Genomic DNA, 17,236 nt, shown 5'->3' on the forward strand with positions numbered 1-17,236 from the left:
TTCCGGCAGCCGAGGAAGCGGAAGGGCTGCGAAGATGGCGGCGGGGTGGGCCTGGGGGATGGAGGCCGCTGCGGGGGGTTACCGGGCCCTGCTCCCGGCCTGGGGCAGGCTGCTGCTCGCCGTGCTGGCAGCGGGTGAGGCTGGTTTGGGGCAGGGGTGGGCAGGGCGGGCCTGGCCTGGCCTCCCCTGGGCTGGGCGGGGTGGGGTGGGGTAGGGGCAGGGAGGGCCGGGCCTGGCTCCCTGTCAGGCGGCGGCGCTGGGAACCCCTCGCCCGGCTCCTTGTGAGGCGGGGAGAGGGTCTCGCCTCCTCCCCTTCCCGAGGTGAGGTGAGGCTCTGGAGGTGCGGGGAGCGCCTGGTTCAGCCTGAGGTGGGGCCGTGTCTTCTCCCCAGGCTCCTGCTGGGGGAACTCGGTGGAGAGGAAGATCTACATCCCGCTGAACAAAACGGCCCCCTGCGTCCGTCTGCTCAACGCCACCCACCAGATCGGCTGCCAGTGTGAGTACAGCTGCGGGGCTGCGCCTCGGGGTGGCTGTGCTGTGGGTGCTGCCTGTAGTTCAGCTCCTCTTGGATTTGTCTGGATTGGTATTGCTCTTGTTCCCAGAGCTGCTTTCCCTTTTCAGAGGATTACAGGCTGGGCTGGGTTGGGAGGGACCCCAAGGGTCACAAAGCTCCGACCTTCCTGCCAGGGTTGGGAGGGACCCCAAGGGTCCCAGAGCTCCAACCCCCCTGCCAGGGCTGGGAGGGACCCCAAGGGTCCCAGAGCTCCAACCCCCCTGCCAGGGCTGGGAGGGACCCCAAGGGTCCCAGAGCTCCAACCCCCCTGCCAGGGCTGGGAGGGACCCCAAGGGTCCCAGAGCTCCAACCCCCCTGCCAGGGCTGGGAGGGACCCCAAGGGTCCCAGAGCTCCAACCCCCCTGCCAGGGCTGGGAGGGACCCCAAGGGTCCCAGAGCTCCAACCCCCCTGCCAGGGTTGGGAGGGACCCCAAGGGTCCCAGAGCTCCAACCCCCCTGCCAGGGTTGGGAGGGACCCCAAGGGTCCCAGAGCTCCAACCCCCCTGCCAGGGCTGGGAGGGACCCCAAGGGTCACAGAGCTCCAACCCCCCTGCCAGGGCTGGGAGGAACCCCAAGGGTCCCAGAGCTCCAACCCCCCTGCCAGGGTTGGGAGGGACCCCAAGGGTCACAGAGCTCCAACCCCCTGCCACAGGCAGGGACCCCAACCTCCAGGCCTGGAGCTACACAAGGTTGCCCAGGGCCCCATCCAACCTGGCCTTGGACATCCCCAGGGATGGAAGGGGGAAGGCAGCACTGCTTAACTGCTGAGATTAGAAGATAGAGAAGAGAACCCCACTCCAGTGGCATTCCTGGCTGGAGTTAGCACGAGTCAGTGTTCTACCCTTTCCCAGACCAGTTTTCCTCCCCTAGAGAGCCCCTCCCAGCAGCAGAGGTTGTCAGGCAGCACTGCTGGGCTCGGGCTGGCAGATAACAGAGGGTACAAGGTTCTCTTGACTCCTTTTCCACCCTCTGTGTGAGCCCAGTGTCGGGGCAGCCAGCAGCACTCAGCCTGCTCACAGGTCACGTCCAGCAGTCACAGCCCTTATAGCTTGTTTTCATCACTCAAGTGCTTTGTCTGCTGTTGGTGTTCTGTGGGAAGAAGTGAAATCATAGAATCCCAGACTGGGCTGGGTTGGGAGGGACCCCACGGGTCCCAGAGCTCCAACCCCCTGCCACAGGCAGGGACACCAACCTCCAGGCCTGGAGCTACACAAGGTTGCCCAGGGCCCCATCCAACCTTGCCTTGGACACTTGAAATGACAAGGAGCAGCCCAGCTTTGCTGCTGGGCTCTGTTGCTTGATGACCTTTCCCCCCTCCAGGCCCTTTTTTGAGCTCCATTTCCAGTCTTTGCTCCTTGCTGAGGTGCAGCCCTCAACTCCCTCCGTGACTTGTGGTCCTTGAGGCACGTCCTGTCTCCTCCTCATCTTTAAGTGCTTTGATGTGCTTAAACAAAAGATGCTTTCAAAGCCTGACTGCCTCATTCTTCAGCTCTGCTGCTCAGCATTTTTCCCCCCTGGTACTAAAAGCCACTGAGCCCTTTTCTGTCCAGCTCCAACTAAATGGTGCCACTGCACCAAGCTGCTTCCTCTGATCCCATGAGCTGGATTTCCCTGAGCCCTTAGTCACAGGATCACTGGGGTGGGAAGGGACCTCCAGAGCTCATGGGGTCCAACCCCCTGCCAAAGCAGCTCCCTAGGACAGGGCACACAGGTCAGTGTCCAGATGGGGCTGGAATCTCTCCAGAGAAGGAGACTCCACACCCCCTGGGCAGCCTGTCCCAGGGCTCCCTCACCCTCACTGGGGAAAAGTTCTTCCCCATGTTGGTGTGGAACTCCCTGTGCTCCAACTTGAAGTCATTGCCCCTTGTCCTGTCCCCACAGACACTGAGCAGAGGCTGCCCATGGCCCCTTGTGAACATCCTGCCCTGCTGTTCTGGGGTGTTTTGGGGGCACAAGGGGAGTAGTTTTGCTGTGAAACATGAAGCCTGTGCTCTTTCCCCAGCCTCCATCAGTGGAGACACAGGGGTGATCCACGTGGTTGAGAAGGAGGAGGATCTGAACTGGGTGCTTGCTGATGGTCCACACCCACCCTACATGATCCTGCTGGATGGGAACCTTTTCAACAGGTCAGGCATCATCAGTTTTTAATCTTCCTGGGCTGACTGGAGCCCAGAACACCAAGATGAGCCCCTCATTTGGTGCTGAACATGTTCTTTTTTCAAGCCACAGCTGGCAGGATCAGCCCTGTCTGCACTGAAGCACAGGGAGCTTGAAACATTCATGGGTTTACTGTGTTTTGGCACATGGATTTACTCTTAAATGGGCTGATTTTCTGGTAGAAGAGCTCTGCTCTGTGTAAATCCTCCTGGCAGTGTCCCTGTAGCAGTTACTACAGTTTATTAAACACTGTGATTAAGACTGGGCACCTCTCTTCCTGGGCAGAACAGGAAAGGAGTGGCTGAAGTCTTCTGCTTGTTGCTGTGTGTGTAACCTTAGGCTGGTCATGAGAAGATAAAAGACAAAGGGGACACACTGGTTATTTACAGAATCCCCAGGTTGGAAAAGCCCTTTAAGCTCCTCAAATCCAACCATTCCCATCCTGTGCTGAACCAGCTCCCTGAGCACCTCATCTCCCCTCTGTTAAACACCCCCAGGGAAGGGGACTCAGCCCCCTCCCTGGGCAGCCTGTTCCAGGCATGTAACATGTTCCAAGCAGGTAACATGACTTGATTGTAACTCTTCATTAACTAGTTTCAAGCTTCACTCCTGTTTTCTCTCTTCCAGGAGAGTGATGCTGCAGCTGAAGGGCACCTCACGAGTGTCAGGCCTTGCTGTGGCCACTGCCAAACCCAGCCCTCCCCAGGGTTTCTCTCCTGGGTTGAAATGCCCCAATGATGGTTTTGGTAAGGAGATGTTGAGCCTTTATCCTTGTTAGGAGGAGGGGGAGTGGTGCCTTTATGCTTCTTGCCCTGGCTGTGTGGTGTAAAGGGAGCAGTGTTTAATGCAACAGTGTGATCACTCAGAGCAGCTGCTCTGAGCTGAATCTCACCACTTTACAGCAAGGACTGGGACAGGTTTTGGGGGAAAGACTCTTAAATAAGCTGTCTACACCAACATTAAGCCACTGAAGTGTTAAACCAGACCAAGAGTTACTGTGACTTCCTTTTCTGTAACATGTGAAGCTTCTACTTTGCCCACACCTGCTTGTTAAACCCCCTTGTGTCTGCTGGGATGGAGCTGAGTGTGTGTTAACAGATCTGTTTGGGCCAGCAAACTACACCCTGCCTTCCCTGAACCCCCCCTCTGTGGTTTTACTTCTCATTTCACTGTTTTTCCATGCAGCAAACTTCCTTTATTGTGCTTTGAGCAGAGAAATGGCTACACCTATAGTTAGCACAAGGCTTTCTGCTGTGAAGGATGTGCTGTACCCTCCTGAAAGGGTTTTGGTGTGCTGGCACTGTCACCTCTCCTCTGCCTTGGTGCTGTCTGTAGGGTTACCTGGGTGTTAGAAGGATTTGGCACCCTGTGGGTGCTGGGGGGGTTCTTCCAAACCCACACTGAGCTCGGAAAACAGGGGGCTGTGTGTGGTGTGTTCCTCCTTTTGAAATGTGATGTTTCTCTGTGTGCCTCCTCTGCTCTCTCAGTGTGGGATAAAGGCTGGTGCCAGGCTCCTGGCATCATGGGATGGCTTTGATGGCACGTTCCTCCTCCTCTCCACAGGAGCACAGAGCTCCAGCTCTGCTGCTCTGCCACATGCAGTGACCAACTCCATCTCTCCCAGCTTCTGTCAGCTGGTTCCTCAGCTCCTAATGATGCTCATTCTGGATTTGCCACTATTTTCTCAGCAGGCCTTACCTCTCCTGCAGTCTGTTCCTATCTTGCAGCCTCAGGTTTGCCCATTTCTTTCTGTTTCCAGGTGTTTATTCCAAAGACTATGGCCCTCAGTTTGCCCACTGCAACAGGACTGTGTGGAATCCCCTGGGGACTGGGCTTTCCTATGAGGACTTTGACTTCCCTATTTTTCTCCTTGAAGATGCCAATGAGACTCAAGTTATTAAGCAGGTACTCAGCCCTCCAGGCCCTGAAGGGAGTAGAGAAACAGGAGGGGAAGCAGCTTGTCAAAGGGTGGATAATGGCAGGACAATGGGGATGGAGTGAAGCTGGAGGAGGGAAGGTTCTAGAACTTTACCTGTGTCTCTGGGGAGCTTTACTGACTCTAAGAGGACCCTTTTGCCCACTCTTCTGCCCTTGTTAAGATGTCTCCCTGCTGGAGGAGCTTCCCAGTGCTCCTATGTGTTGTTATGAGCAACAGCAGATGTTCTTAACCAGCTTTCCTCATATGTGGAGAGCAGCAAACTGGACAGCAGACACCTTATGATGGTGATAGAACTGGTGGAGAGTGGTCAGGGGAGCCACAGAGATGCTCAGAGGGCTGGAGCAGCTCCCTTAGGGAGAGAGGCTGAGGGACCTGGGCTGGGTCAGCCTGGAGAAGAGAAGGCTGTGGGGGGACCTCACTGCAGCCCCCCAGTCCCTGAAGGGAGCAGAGGAACAGGAGGGGAATCAGCTTGTTAAAGGGTGGATAATGGCAGGACAAGGGGGATGGGGTGAAGCTGGAGGAGGGAAGGGGGAGAGGAGAGATTGGGGGGAAGTTCTGTGCAGAGAGAGTGGTGAGGGGCTGGAAGGGGCTGAGTTTTCTTATGACCTTTACTCCCTCCAGTGTTACCAAGACCACAACGTGCCTCGGGGTGGGTCTGGCCCCGAGTACCCTCTCTGTGCCATGCAGCTCTTCTCCCACATGCACGCGGTCACCAGCACGGTCACCTGCATGAGGCGCAGCTCCCTCCAGAGCACCTTCAGCATCAACCCAGGTGAGAGGATTCCTCTCTCCCCCTCCTGATGTGAGATAAGTCTGAGGATAAACAATCCTGGTGCAATATAGTTGTGCAAAAGGGGGGGAAAAAAACCCAGTTTGCCTAAAGGTTTTCTTGCCAGCTGAGTGTTTTCAGCATAAACTAGGGAGTGGAAAGGAATTCTGGGCTGTGTTTGTCATCAGGTTAGAAGATGATTAGATATTAGGGGGAAGTTCTATACAGAGAGAGTGGTGAGGGGCTGGAACAGGCTGCCCAGAGAGGGGGTGGGTGCCCCATCCCTGGGGGTGTCCAAGGCCAGGTTGGATGGGGCCCTGGGCAACCTTGTGTAGCTCCAGGCTTGGAGGTTGGTGGCCCTGCCTGTGGCAGGGGGGTTGGAGCTCTGTGACCCTTGGGGTCCTTTCTCCCTTGTCACTGCTGTGGTCTCCACTCAAAGCATGTTGTTTCTGCTTCCTAGAGGTTGTGTGTGATCCTCTTCTGGATTACAACGTGTGGAGCACCTTGCAGCCCATCAATTCCTCTGGCAAAGTCGATCCTGAGAAGGAGGTGATCATCGTCGCTACACGAGTAGGTACCTCTTCAGCTTGCTGGAAGGGTTCTGGGAACACATGGGTTTAGAGTCCCATGGGAATATCCTTCCCCTGGATTACTTGGTCAGTTTACCTATTGCTGCAGTACAAGGGTGTCTGTGGTTTGTTTCTCCCTCTCCTTGTTATGTGAAACTCTCTCCAGCATTTTCTTCACTGATGGAACCAGACAAGTAGAAGTTGTTAGTGTGACTGTTCTACTGTCCTCAGATATTTCACATCCTTCCAGAGTGTTTCAGAGGGGGAGGCAGTGTGCTGCCTCCTCAGTGTACTTTTGGAGGGGGGAGAGGCTGGATCACTTGGAGATTTTGTCATGTGTCAAACAGTGAGTCAGTGTCAGAGCTGGGAAAGAAGTTCACTTCCCTGTCTAGCAGTCTGTCTTCCAGTCTGTCTCCCAGTGCCTTTGCACCCTCCAGGGATGCCACTTCAAGATTCCCTTTTGTCACTGAACAGCAACTAAGGTGACACACTTGATAGTCTCTCTTCATGTCCAGGCTGAGGGGTGGTGGCACTGACAGGCCTCCCAGGCCTCTGGGCTGCCACAGTTGGTATTTTAAGTTTGATTAGGTGGTGTGCTTTGCTCCTTCCCTCCTCAGTAGGATGAGAGGGCTGGGAAAGAGGTGATGGATTTGCTTTCCTGATACAATATTCCTCTGTCTGTGTCCACATTTCTTACACCTCCTGTTCACACTTACAGATTGACAGCCATTCCTTCTTCTGGAACATTGCACCCGGGGCAGAGAGTGCTGTCTCTTCTTTTGTGACCCACTTGGCTGCTGCTGAAGCTCTTCACAAAGCCTCAGATATTCACTTGCTGCAGAGGAATATAATGTTCACCTTCTTCCAAGGGGTAAGAGCAGCAGCTTCGTTCCACCCTTTGGCTTGCTGTAAAGATCACTTTGGCTCCCTGCAAATCAACTTTCTCTCTACTCTTTTGTGTGGAGTCATTTGCATCCCCACACTGTGGTTCTCTCTCTGCTTCCCCAGTGAGAACAGGCTCTTAATTGCACTGGGATAACAACAGCAGATGGAGCTTCCACTGGGGCAACCCCACATTCTGCCCCACGGTTCATGACTCAAACTCTTGCTTTCCCTCCTGGCTTCTCCCAGCGTGCCTGCCTGTGTGTCTGTTCTCTTCCTCACCCCCTGTTCAGCATGAACTGTGTTGGCCAAGCTTTAAATTCTGAAATGAAGCCCAGAAAAGGGCTGGATTAAAAATATATGTGTTGACAGCAGCGAAACGTGGCTCATTCCTGAGAGCCCAGCGCTGGAGCTGGCAGCTGTGGAGAAGCAGAACGAGCTTGTGGAGGAGGGACTGATGGCCAACAGCTGATGTTCCCCTCAAGGCATCTACACTGATGGCTTCTTTTGTGCAGCTTTTGTGAAGCTGGCTCCCACAGCCCCATGCTGCAGCCATGTGATTTCCTTCATTCACCCTCCTCAGCACAGACACCCCTGGTCAGAGTTTCCCCGGGGCAGACGGACATACGGACTCTCCGGAGCGGATGTTCTCTGTTGACCTCCCAGGGTGCAGGAGGGATGATGAGACTTGGCTGTAAATCAGCCAAGGGGGGAGGGGGTTTGGAGGGGGGAAGTCCCTTGGCTGGCTGACTTCATTGCCCTTCTTTGTTGTGGGGTTTCTCTTCTTGGGGGCACCTCTTCTTCCCCAGGCAGCGCTCAGCCTCTTGCAGCTCCCTCAACAAACACTTCTGTCATTTAGCCTTCCCTCCCTTTTTTCCAGGGAAACAGACCCCCCCCTCCTTTCAGGAAAGCTTCATCTGTCTAATTCTCAGAATGGAGAAATCACCCTTTTCCCTGATTTGCTCTCAAAACCCAGAAAGGTTGAGTTGTGCCTGAGTAAAGGCTGTATTAACACCTCTCTGTGATACCTTTCTCAGTATCAGTGCTCACTTAAGCCTGACTTTGCCATGTGTGTTTTGTCTGTGGAATTCAGTAGCTGGTCCCTGTTCTCTTTTTCTCTCTGCCTTCTCTGTCTTTCACTCCATCCATCCCTGCAATACCTTTGTCCCTGGAGCTGAGCACAATTTAACATTTCCTTTGGGCTTTTGGGGTGTGCCAGGCTCTGTGCACCTCCAGAAATACCTGCTGCAGTAGTTGGCCCACAAACTGTTGGGTTCATTCTCTCAAACTCTGCTGTTAGTTGTGCCTGGCAGGTATCTGTACATGATTCACATGGGTGTTTCTGTTCCTTTTCCATTGCAGGAGACCTTTGATTACATTGGCAGCTCACGAATGGTGTATGACATGGAAAAAGACAAGTTCCCTCTCCGCTTGAGCAACATTTATTCCTTTGTGGAGCTGAATCAGGTGTGGGAGAAGTTTAGGGAACCTTTTTACTCCCTGTTTCTCTGTGACAATTCAGCTGTGGCTTTCCCAGCCACTGGTTTTGATTTATTTCCCTGGACTGGGCTTCCCTACTCTGCTGTGATGTGCAGTCAGGTACTTACGGTGGTTCTGATGGTGGGTTTGGGTTTGTTCCTGTTCCCTTGAAGGTGGCTCTGAGGAATGACTCCACCTTATGGATGCACACAGACCCCATCTCCAGGATGAACGACTCTGTGGAAGCACAGGTAAGAGAGAGCAATCTGCAGTCAGGCACCCAACCACACTGCTGGGCAGGGATGTTACCCTTCCCAGAGACATTATACATCCAAACCAATAGCTGAACAGTCCTGTTTTCTCTTCTTTCAGGTTAGAAACTTGCTGGATATTCTGAGTAACAGCAGCATGGGAGTGAATGTGACTTTGCAGGAGGTTGGACACTCCCAACCTCTTCCCCCATCGTCCTTCCAGCGCTTCCTTCGGGCCAGGCACATTCCTGGAGTGGTCCTAACTGACCACAGGACTGCCTTCCAGAACAGGTACTTCTCCAGGGGGTCCACGGGCACAAGCTGGCCCTTGGCTAAAGGATGTAGAGCCGGCAGAGGGCATCTGAGCTCCTGGAAGGGCTCTGCCAGGGGTGTGCTGCCTCTAACACCCACGGAGAGCAGCGCTCCGGGGGGAGCCCAGGAGCAAACACGTGCCAGGGGATTGAAGGAGCGCAACAGAATTGTTCTGACAACCAGAAGAAATCCAGTTTTGTACAAAAAATGTTCCCCCACAGCTGGCTGGAAGCCAGAGGTGAGCAAATGGCAACTGAGCGTGCCTAAGCCTCATCTGTTCTTCCAGAAGCTGGCTGCTTTTTTTGCCTATTTTCCCCTTTTTTTTTTTTGTTTTTAATACAGCTTTCTGTTTGTGATGGCAGAAAGCCCCAGGCAGTGGAAAGGGCACTTTCACTCACCCCACATGACCCTACTACACACTCCTTGGGGGTCCCTTGCTCCCTTTCAACTCTGCAAGTGGAAATGCAGGGTAGAGGACAGACATACACCTCTTCCCCTCTTCCTTAAGCTCTTCAAATTACCTTTTCCCCTTCACTTTCTACCCCTCTCTGCTGCTTCTGAGAATCTGTAGCAATCAAGGGGAAGTAACTTCCCTTTCACCTTTAAATCAGCGCTGCTTTAAAGGGATGAGAAGACTTGGAATTCCTCTCAGCCTCCAAGATGAGGCATTAATAAAATCCACTGGCACGACTTGCATCAAAAGCCCTCTTCCCAGGGGACCCTCTGCACACATTGTCCTTGCCTCAGTTTCTCTACCCATTTAATAGGTTGGGTTGTCGCCCACCTGAAAGCTAATCACAGCTTGTAAATTGTGTGGAGATCCTCAGATGGGAGAAGCTGTGGAAGGGCCAAGTTAATTATAAAGCCTCATTAAATGGTTTAAGGAGCGTGTGGCAGGGCAGTGCTTTGGCAGGGCTGTGGCTCTGCTCCCAGGAGACCTCTCCCACTGTTTGCTTTAGGCACACTCTGAATCCAATTCCATGCCCTGTGGTTTCGTTCTGCTCCTCCCCAACCTCTGTTTTGCCTCCTTCTTTTCAGATACTACCAGAGCATGTACGACACTCCAGAGAACATCAGGATGCAATACCCTGAGGGGCTTAGCCCTGAGGAGACCCTGGAGTATGTCACAGACACAGCCAAGGTTCCTCCTTTGCATTTCCTTTAGCTGCTGGGGTGGAGGGGGGCTGTGGGTGGGGGCAGATAGAAGAGGGAGAAGAGGGGGCAAGGTGTTTCCAAAAAGGGTTTAAAGAAGGTAGGAGCGCTTTGTACAGCAATGGGCACTCAACTGCTAGCCTGATGGGAGTGTTTTGATGGATGTGTGGGTTCTGGCTTGCTCCCCTTGCTTGTTTTGCTGGATCTGCCTGTCTTGATTAACACAGAGCCCTCTTCCTTTGCAGTCCCTGGCAGAAGTTGCCACAGTGGTCGCCCGTGCTCTCTACCGGCTCGCTGGGGGAGCCAACAACACCTCTGCTATCCAGGCAGATCCAAAATCGGTACGAGCAGATGGAACTGAGTCCTTGGCATCTCTGATGAGCCCTCACGTACTCCCCTTCTGTCTCTGTTTATATCTGTTTACACAGCATGCTGTCCTGTCTGTCTCTGTGAGGGCTTTGCCTCCCCCCCCCCTACCCTCCCACCTTCTCCCTTTCCCCACCGTTGAATGAAAAACCTTTCACCCTTCTCTAGTTCCTTGCCTCTGGATCTCAGGGCAGTCATGAAGCTGTCTACAAAACAGAGCTCCTTTTATCCTCCTTCCACAAAGGAGAAGGGGAAGCTGAGGTGAAATGGCAACGTGTGTGCCACAGGGATCAGCTGAGGAGTCAGTGGAGCTGGAATCAAACCCAGTTTTCACAGCTCAGTCCTGAATTATTGACAGTTGTGACATGTAGTCTCTCCTTTACTCTGCCCTTTGCCCCCATACTGGGAAACATCTATCAGCCAAACAGTCTTGAGAGGTAGAGCTGTTAAGGTGCTATTTTCCTTTCTCTTTCTGTAAACCAATTTCCATTTCTTTCCAGGTGTCTCGAATGCTCTATGGGTTTCTGATTAAAATGAACAATTCCTGGTTTCAGTCCATCATTAAACCAGACTTAAAAGGGATTCTGGGTAAGAGCAACACAGGCAAGAAGAACACAGGAATGGGTTTGACCCCATATGTTACCTGGTGTCTGCCCCTGGCCATCTCCTCCCCAATCCCATTTCTCTGTCCATTCCAGGTGATGTTCCCCAACACTACGTCGCTGTTTCCAGCCCTGTGAACACCACCTACCTTGTGCAGTATGTCCTGGCCAACCTCACTGGCACTGTTGTGAACCTCACCAAGGAAGAGTGCCTGAACCCTGAAAAAACACCCAGCAGTGAGAAGGAAGTAAGTATCCAGTAGAGCAGGGTGATGGATAAGAATCATGGAATGAAAGGAGGTGGAAGGGACCCCAAGGGGCCCAGAGCTCCAACCCCCTGCCACAGGCAGGGACACCAACCTCCAGGCCTGGAGCTACACAGGGTTGCCCAGGGCCCCATCCAACCTGGCCTTGGACACCCCCAGGGACGGGGCACCCTCCCCCTCTCTAGGCAGCCCCTTCCAGCCCCTCACCACTCTCTCTGGACAGAACTTCCCCCTAATCTCTCCTCTCCCCCTTCCCTCCTCCAGCTTCACTCCATCCCCCTTGTCCTGCCATTATCCACCCTTTAACAAGCTGATTCCCCTCCTGTTCCTCTGCTCCCTTCAGGGACTGGGAGGCTGCAGTGAGGTCCCCCCACAGCCCTCTCTTCTCCAGGCTGTACCAGCCCAGCTCCCTCAGCCTCTCTCCCTAGGGGAGCTGCTCCAGCTCTCTGAGCATCTCTGTGGCTCCCCTGACCCCTCTCCACCAGTTCTATCACCATCATAAGGTGTCTGGTGTCCAGTTTGCTGTTCTTCACATATGAGGAAAGCTGGTTAAGAACATCTTCTGTTGCTCACAACAACACATGGGAGCACTGGGAAGCTCCTCCAGCAGGGAGACATCTTAACAAGGGCAGAGGAGTGGGCAAAAGGGTCCCCTTAGAGTGAGAACAGTCAGTGAAGCCCCTGTCTTTCTCCCCAGAGACAGGCTTTACTCAGGTAAAGCTCCAGAACAAGAGGATAGTTGGGTTACTTGCTGATGGCTGTTTGCTGGCTCTTACTGTCCTGTTCTCTTTGCAGATGTATGAATATGCCTGGGTGCAGGGTTCTCTGGATTCAAACTCCACATCACGAGTCCCCTACTGTGTTAGGTCAACTGTTCACCTCAGCAAAGCCCTTTCTCCTGCCTTTGAGCTGAGGCAGTGGGGGTCTACAGAGTACTCCACATGGACAGAGAGTCGGTGGAAGGAGATCCGGGCCCGAATATTCCTGGTAGCCAGCAAGGAGCTAGAGGTGAGTTTGTACATGTGTGAAAAAGAAAATAGAGGGGGGAAAAAAACCAATGCAGCTGGCTTTGGTTAACATCTCCTGTGAAACAGTTCAGGGTTTGTGAGAGTTTCTGGGGCTGTTGTGCTGTGTGAGCACCCAGGCTTTGATCCTTGCAAGCAGGGTAACCCAAGTGCATCTCCAGTGCTAACCCCACCACCTCCAGCCAGTTGTGGGTTAATAGTGTTGTCACTGGGGCCCAGGCAGTGCAGAATAATCAAGAGTCCCATGAGCAGGCCGAGCTGTGTTAATAACAGAAGTGACAGGAGCCTTAACCCCTTCCCCAAGCACAGGAAGCCAAGCCAGTGGATCTGGCTGTTGTCCTTTGCCTGAGGTGCCATCCTGATCTTTCCCACACTTCAAATCCCCTCTCAGTGGCTCAGAAATAACTTTTGCACAAACCTTCACAAGCAAAAGCTGCTCTTGGTTCAGTGTCTCCTGTTCCAGCCACCCTTAGAGCTGGGTGTGATGTGGCTTAAGTGCCAGCAGAGTAAGGGTTAAGCATACAGTCAGTTTGGGACTCTGTGCCTGTCTGGGTACCCTCTGGTTGGCTGGTAGTGATGTCATTCCTTGTCAGGACAGACTCCAGCTCTCTTGTCATCATGTTCTAGCAGTAAGCCACCCAAAGGCTGTGCAAGCCTGGGCAATTGTTGCATCTCTGGGATGGTTATTTGAAACAGGAGGGATTTATTTCTGTGGCTCTGGGCCGCCTTAACGCTGGCAGCCAAGCACAATGCCCTGCCTGTGGTGCTCAGCCTGTCACAGCCCAGTACATACTGGTGCCCTGGAGATACACAGTTTGAGCCCAGCCATCCCTGAAGGGTTGACCCAGTTGAAAAAGGTCCTGAGAGAGTTGTAGCTCTGTGTGATTGTCAGGCTGCTGTGTGGGGACTGTTGGGAGATACCCAGGGTAGGCTGGGAACAGCAGTCCCACCCTGCCAGGAGAAGGGGGATGACCTTAGACTGCTCTGGCACTTCAGCTTCCACAAACTTCCTGAGCAGGAGGTAATCTCAGTGATGCAAAGGCTGTTGAGAGATGTTGATTCCTCCCACAGCTGTGGCTCTGGAAGGTGTTTACAGTTCCTTGCTGGAGGAGATGGCATTTCACACAGGAGTATCCAAAACATTACATTAAACACTTGCATTATCTTTATTTCTTACCTTTTTTTCTTAAACATGGGTTTGTGTGCACTGTTGGTAACCAAAGTGAAAGCTGACCTGACCCTCCTGGCAGTCACTTCTGTCTAATTCCATAAGGTCCTATGAGTATCCTCTTAATTCCATGTAGGTTGTGCCTCAGCAGCCAGCTGCCCCTGCAGCTTTCAGACAGATTCTGCAGGGTGCTGCAGGTCTGGGTCTGTAACAACGATGCTGAGTGTTTCTCATCCCTTCACAGAATAGAATCCTAGAATCCCAGACTGGGCTGGGTTGGGAGGGACCCCAAGGGTCACAGAGTTCCAACCCCCTGCCAGGGTTGGGAGGGACCCCAAGGGTCCCAGAGCTCCAACCCCCCTGCCAGGGTTGGGAGGGACCCGAAGGGCCACAGAGCTCCAACCCCCTGCCACAGGCAGGGCCACCAACCTCCAGGCCTGGAGCTCCACAAGGTTGCCCAGGGCCCCAGCCAACCTGGCCTTGGACACCCCCAGGGACGGGGCACCCACCCCCTCTCTGGGCAGCCTGTTCCAGCCCCTCACCACGCTCTGTACAGAACTTCCCCCAATTTAAACCTCTCCTCCTTTAGCTTTAATCCAGCCCCTTGTCTTGCCTTCCCAGATCATCACTCTGGTCGTGGGCATTGTCATTCTGGTCGTCTCTCTCCTCGCCACCTATTTCATCAACGCCAAAGCCGATGTGCTGTTCAGCGTCCCGCGGGACCCCGGCGCTGTGGCTTACTGAAGATGCTCTGGGGACTGGAGGAGTCTTAGCCCTTGGATTACAATTACCAGAGATAAAACTACACTGGAATGCCTCCGGATAGGGATGCAGCTGGTTCTCTCCAGAGCTTCTGTGCTTGGATTCTGGGATCTAAACCCTGAAACCCAAGAGACTGACCCAGGAAACCGTGCCGACCGAGCCCGAAAGAGACTCTGACTGAGCAGCTCTCAAAGCCTTTTTAACTTGCCCTTCCTTCTGAGCATCTTGAGAAGGTCGGTCCTGAAAGCCACTGAGCCCACAACATGAGGGATGTTTGCCCTAAATGAAGGCAAGAGTGGGAAGGGGAAAGGTCTTTCCTCTGAGGTGTGTGAGGACCAGCAGCTTCCCATGGTGTCCAGCAGCACAGGTTGCCTGTTAACATCCAACAGTCGCTGTGAATCGGTGTATACTACAGGAAGAGCAAGGGGGTTGTGGGGGGTGGTTTAACAGACAATTAGATGTAAAATGTCCTTTTTTGTTTTTTAATGGTGCAATATTTTCTGGGGTTTGTATATATATATATAAAAATAGTTCCATTTAATTAAAAAAATCTCCCCTTACAAATTAACCCACTGCCTGGTTTGTCTTAGCTGCTGCCAAAGAAGGACCAAACCCACTAGGTGCTGCAATAGGTGTTTGGGCTCAGGAGAAGCAGAGCTTGGCTGGTTTCTTCTTTGACTGGCATTGAAACTTGGAATTCTTTCTACAGCTGGACAAACAAAGAAGGACATTGTGCCCTCAGACAGGACAGGGAGTTAATTCACTGTTGTTTAGAGTGTAAGCTCTTGAAGACAGGGACAGCTCGTCACTCCAGACAGTTCTTTGTATGATGGTACCTTGGTCTCAGTCACTCCTGAGGTGCTGGTGTAATAAATGTGTTTTTTAAGGAGGCTGTTTACACACTTTTATTTCCTTTGATGCTGTTGTACGGTGCCCACCAAGGCTGAGCTCTCAGGGCTTCTGATTATGACTGACCAGGCACTTGGATGGATATTCCTGGTTGGGGGTTGTTGTTAATGTGAAAATCCACTTGCTCTTCAGCAATTGGGATTTAAAGGTCTGGTGGTGCCATTGTCCAAAGTGAAGAGCTCAAAAACAGGTAGAGAGGATTAATTTCAGGAACAGGAGCTGCCTGGTGCTAAAGCAGACATCCCTTTCCCTTCCCCAGAGCACTGGGCTTACTGTGTTTAAGTCTTTTCTCAACTAGACCTGTGCTCTGGAGTTCTAGAGCAATTCAGACCTTGTCCTTTCCACACTACCCTGAGGGAGGCTTTTTCCACTTGCTAATGCATCCTGCTACCAGGAAACTGCTCCTGATACTTGCTGGAACCTTTCTGTGCCTGGTTTCATTTCTCCTAGCAATGCTGAAGAAACTCCTCTCTCAATTTGCAGGGAGATATGTTGCCTCTGTAGCCTCTGCCTCTTGATCTTTGGACTCATTCCAACCTTGCCAGAACAAAACCAGTTCCCCAAAAATTATCCAAGCAGACCACTTCTGTGTGTGCAAGTGGTCTTCTGTCTCACCCAAAACAACCTTTTTTCCTTCCCTGAGGTAAGTTTATTCTTCTTTTTTTTTACAAAGCAAAATGCAAATGCTTACCTGCTGGCAGAGCAGTGCTGTGCTGAGAGAGGACAGTGATGCCTGATCAGCAAAGGGATCAATCTACACCAGGTTCATGGTGATCTCCCACTGGAGATGTCTCCTTCCCATGCTGTTTTCTCTCCCATCTTTAGATTCTCTGCTTGTGTTTGGGCTTTGTAGTTCCTTTTCCCCTGAAGGCTTCTGGTTAGAATTTATATTACAATCAGAAACAAACCCTTTTCCCACTCCCAACCCCCTTTTCCACTCCCAGCTTTTTGTTCAGAGCTGCTCTCTGGCAAGGGGAACAAACAGCTGTCTCCTTGCCTGTGCCTACACCCCTCCTTGGATGGCCAACAGGTCTCCCCTGTGGACAGTGTGACGAGCAGCTCTCCTCTCAGTGGCTGACAAAGGGAAGGGAGAAGCAAGGGGGCTACGCTGGCAGGAGCTGCAGCAGACAACACACTCTCCCTCCTGCTGCCAAGGCTGGAAAACCAATTTACCCTGAGGTGGAGAGGGGGGTTTGTGTGTCCCTCCAAGTCTCTTGGTGCCAGCAGCATGGCTGTGCAGAGGGGTGACAGGCAAGGCAGTCGGTGTTTCCAGCCCTCCTCCTCCTCCTCCTTGGGTTTTTGGTCAGTAAATTCATTCTGCTCAGCTGGCTTTTCATGCTGAGCCTTGTGCCATGCAGATCCCAGCCTTCCCTCCTCCTCCTCCTCCTCCTCTGGGGAATTGGGCCTGAGTGGTGGATGAACAGGGGGGGTGGGGGAGAAAGAAGATTGCAGGATTCATCTGGGGAGTAAATGAGCTATGAGAGAGTCCTAATTCCTAGATTTCTCTTCCCAGACTGGCTGTGGCTGCTTCCCTTCCCTTCTCTCACCAGTGACACCCACTCTGCTGCTGCCCTTCTCAAGGGGATGCTCTCCAGACCCTGGAGTGAACAGGACTGGAAATACAGCAGTGATTTTTTTTAAGGTAAAGCCATTCTTGCTGAAAGGAGTTGCTTTTTGCCTCCTGGGAATAAAACCCCATTTTATATGGAAACAAGACCACGTGAAGAGGTTTTGCATCCCTCCCCAGCTCCTAAACAGAGCAAGTTGGGAGGAATCAGGATCTCTGTGACCTATTCAGTTGTTCAGTCTCACTCCTGATATTCCAACAAAGAGCTGGATGGATTTGGGAGTGCTCCTTCCCCTCCAGTGGGACTGGGAAAGCCTTTGCTGCTTTGTGTATGGCTACTAAATCGCTGGCCCTTGGGGAGTTGCTGTCTGCTGCTTTAAGCCCAGACTTAGCATCTTAGCCCTGGAAAAAGCTCTCTCTTAAGCCACCCTTCCCATGCCTTCAGTCTGGGTACAGTTATCTGCAGTAGATCCCCTGTCCCCCATTTCAAAATGAAACCAGTTTGACT

At 52.8% G+C, this 17,236-nt stretch overlaps 1 protein-coding gene across 1 annotated transcript; it reads left to right on the forward strand.

The window, feature by feature from the left end:
- The first annotated feature begins 19 nt into the window (after positions 1 to 19).
- Positions 20 to 15,127, forward strand: NCSTN (nicastrin). Its single transcript, XM_084276822.1, has 17 exons — positions 20 to 134; positions 392 to 496; positions 2,556 to 2,679; positions 3,338 to 3,456; positions 4,470 to 4,615; positions 5,271 to 5,421; positions 5,879 to 5,988; positions 6,706 to 6,858; positions 8,232 to 8,336; positions 8,522 to 8,599; positions 8,721 to 8,890; positions 9,950 to 10,052; positions 10,309 to 10,404; positions 10,930 to 11,017; positions 11,128 to 11,279; positions 12,093 to 12,305; positions 14,112 to 15,127. The coding sequence occupies exons 1-17, from the start codon at positions 35 to 37 to the stop codon at positions 14,232 to 14,234; spliced, it is 2,136 nt and encodes a 711-aa protein (XP_084132948.1). The 5' UTR covers positions 20 to 34; the 3' UTR covers positions 14,235 to 15,127.
- The last annotated feature ends 2,109 nt before the right edge of the window (positions 15,128 to 17,236 follow it).

This window comes from Gallinula chloropus (assembly GCF_964237585.1).
Source record: "Gallinula chloropus genome assembly, chromosome: 29".
NCBI lineage: Eukaryota > Metazoa > Chordata > Aves > Gruiformes > Rallidae > Gallinula > Gallinula chloropus.